Source organism: Penaeus monodon, chromosome 15 (assembly GCF_015228065.2).
Source record: "Penaeus monodon isolate SGIC_2016 chromosome 15, NSTDA_Pmon_1, whole genome shotgun sequence".
Lineage (NCBI taxonomy): Eukaryota > Metazoa > Arthropoda > Malacostraca > Decapoda > Penaeidae > Penaeus > Penaeus monodon.
The window spans coordinates 47,371,945-47,373,657 of NC_051400.1; the positions used below are offsets into that span (position 1 = coordinate 47,371,945).

Below are 1,713 nucleotides of genomic sequence, written 5' to 3' on the forward strand. Positions count from 1 at the left end.
TACTTATTGATATCTTCTTATCTTCATTTATGGTAATGTCATGTGACTTCATTTATAATGTATAATTTAGGAATCAGTATCAATGTCTTTTTTGTCTAATACATACCTTTATATACAAGATTCAATCGACAGTCATTATGAAGAACCACCATTTGAAAATATTATTTAGTTTTTGTCTTTAATGCTCTCTGTGTTTTTAGAAAGATGTCTTATGCACACTGATTTTCCCCCTCATTCCCCTCTGCCAGGAGAAAAGGGAAGATCCAAAGGAAACAGTTCAGTGAATTCTACACCAGCCTCAGACACCTTCTACACTGCTACATCTGTCCTCTCGCCCGACCCTCGTGACCTGATCTCACCTCTGTCTCCTTTACCTCTTGATGTCCCTCCCTCAGAATGTGTCAAGGAGAGGAAGGAGCAAAAACCAGGGTGGCCCGGGTCCCCTTTGAAAATGAAAGAGTGACTTATTCTTGAAGTGCCAAAAGATAAAATGTAAGTGGTGATTTTCACAGATGAAAAAGGGGAAACCTTTCAGAAAGTGCAGCTGAAATCTCCCACATACCTAAAGGGGAGGGGAAGACTTGTCTCTAAGAATATCAAAGTAGATGCAGGAGAGATTCCCAGAACTCCAGATTGTGCCAGTGCCATTGCCAAAGATAATCTAGCAGCTTTCCTTACATCTCCTATCCTGCAAGTAGAAGGGTGAGCGATCCCAAGGATCCCCCGTTGTAGGGGGACGAAAACGTAACACAAAAAATATCAGGTTCTCAGGGCTCGGGAAAGGCTCCATGTTAGAAAGTCCACGGGGGCTGAAACAAAAGGAAAAACCCCCACTTCATATTATACAAGGAAAGGGGGAAATGGTTTTCCCTAGGTTACAGTGCACCCTGTATTCTCTAGTGCCCCAAAAGTCCCCCCTTCCCGGGTTTTTACAATAACATAGCCTTAGATAATAATAATAAAGGTTGTGCAAATGGAAATCTAGAAAATCAGTCTCAAGTCAATGTTAATCAGAAGAGTATTGGCAGTGAAGGATCCTCAGGAACAGAAAAAACCATAGAAAATAAAAATATGAGAGTCTGCTTGGCATCCCTTAAAGTTTTTGTGAAAGTATGTCTATTTTCCTAAAGCTGAAGTTGCCAAGGCATCAAAAGTGCTGCTAAGACTTCGTGAAGGGTCAGAAAAGCAAGACACCAGTGTCAGTAAACAGGTAAGCACAGTTTTCACTGAAATAAAAAATAATGACGGTATGACACTAATTCAGATTAAAACTTAATTATATCAAATCCCTCGTTACTTTTTTTTTATTTGTAGACTTTTGAGACTTTAGTAGACATATATATATCCTCAACTTGGATTTTTTGTACTTATAAAACTTAGAAAAAATTGTCAACCCCTTTAAAAGTTCAAAAAAAAAGGGTTTTTAAAAACCCCAGTTCGGAACTTAAAACACTAAAACCATTATTGCAATCGGGAAAGTCGATCTTCAGCCACCTTAGGAAAAAGACAGGGTGCCCCAAAAGGAAAAGACACAAGAAGATCAAGAAGCAAGGGAAGACAAAGAAAATGGACACCATGTTGAAAGACCCACTGATCTTCCACTAGACTCTTCACTGTTACAGGAGGATAGGGGGGAAAATAATGATAAATTGTTGATACATACTTTTGGTTTTTATTATGCAATGGTATTTTTTCAGCAAATTAATCTGCATA

General features: G+C 38.6%; 1 protein-coding gene across 1 annotated transcript in view; it reads left to right on the plus strand.

The window, feature by feature from the left end:
* LOC119582383 (kinesin-like protein Klp98A) overlaps window positions 1-1,605 on the plus strand; it is an 18,087-nt gene extending 16,482 nt beyond the window's left edge. Inside the window, exons 16-20 of the mRNA XM_037930595.1 lie at window positions 205-400; window positions 569-702; window positions 912-1,027; window positions 1,131-1,210; window positions 1,480-1,605. Coding sequence (XP_037786523.1) covers window positions 205-400; window positions 569-702; window positions 912-1,027; window positions 1,131-1,210; window positions 1,480-1,605 — 652 coding nt within the window. The remainder of the gene's footprint in view (window positions 1-204; window positions 401-568; window positions 703-911; window positions 1,028-1,130; window positions 1,211-1,479) is intronic.
* The last annotated feature ends 108 nt before the right edge of the window (window positions 1,606-1,713 follow it).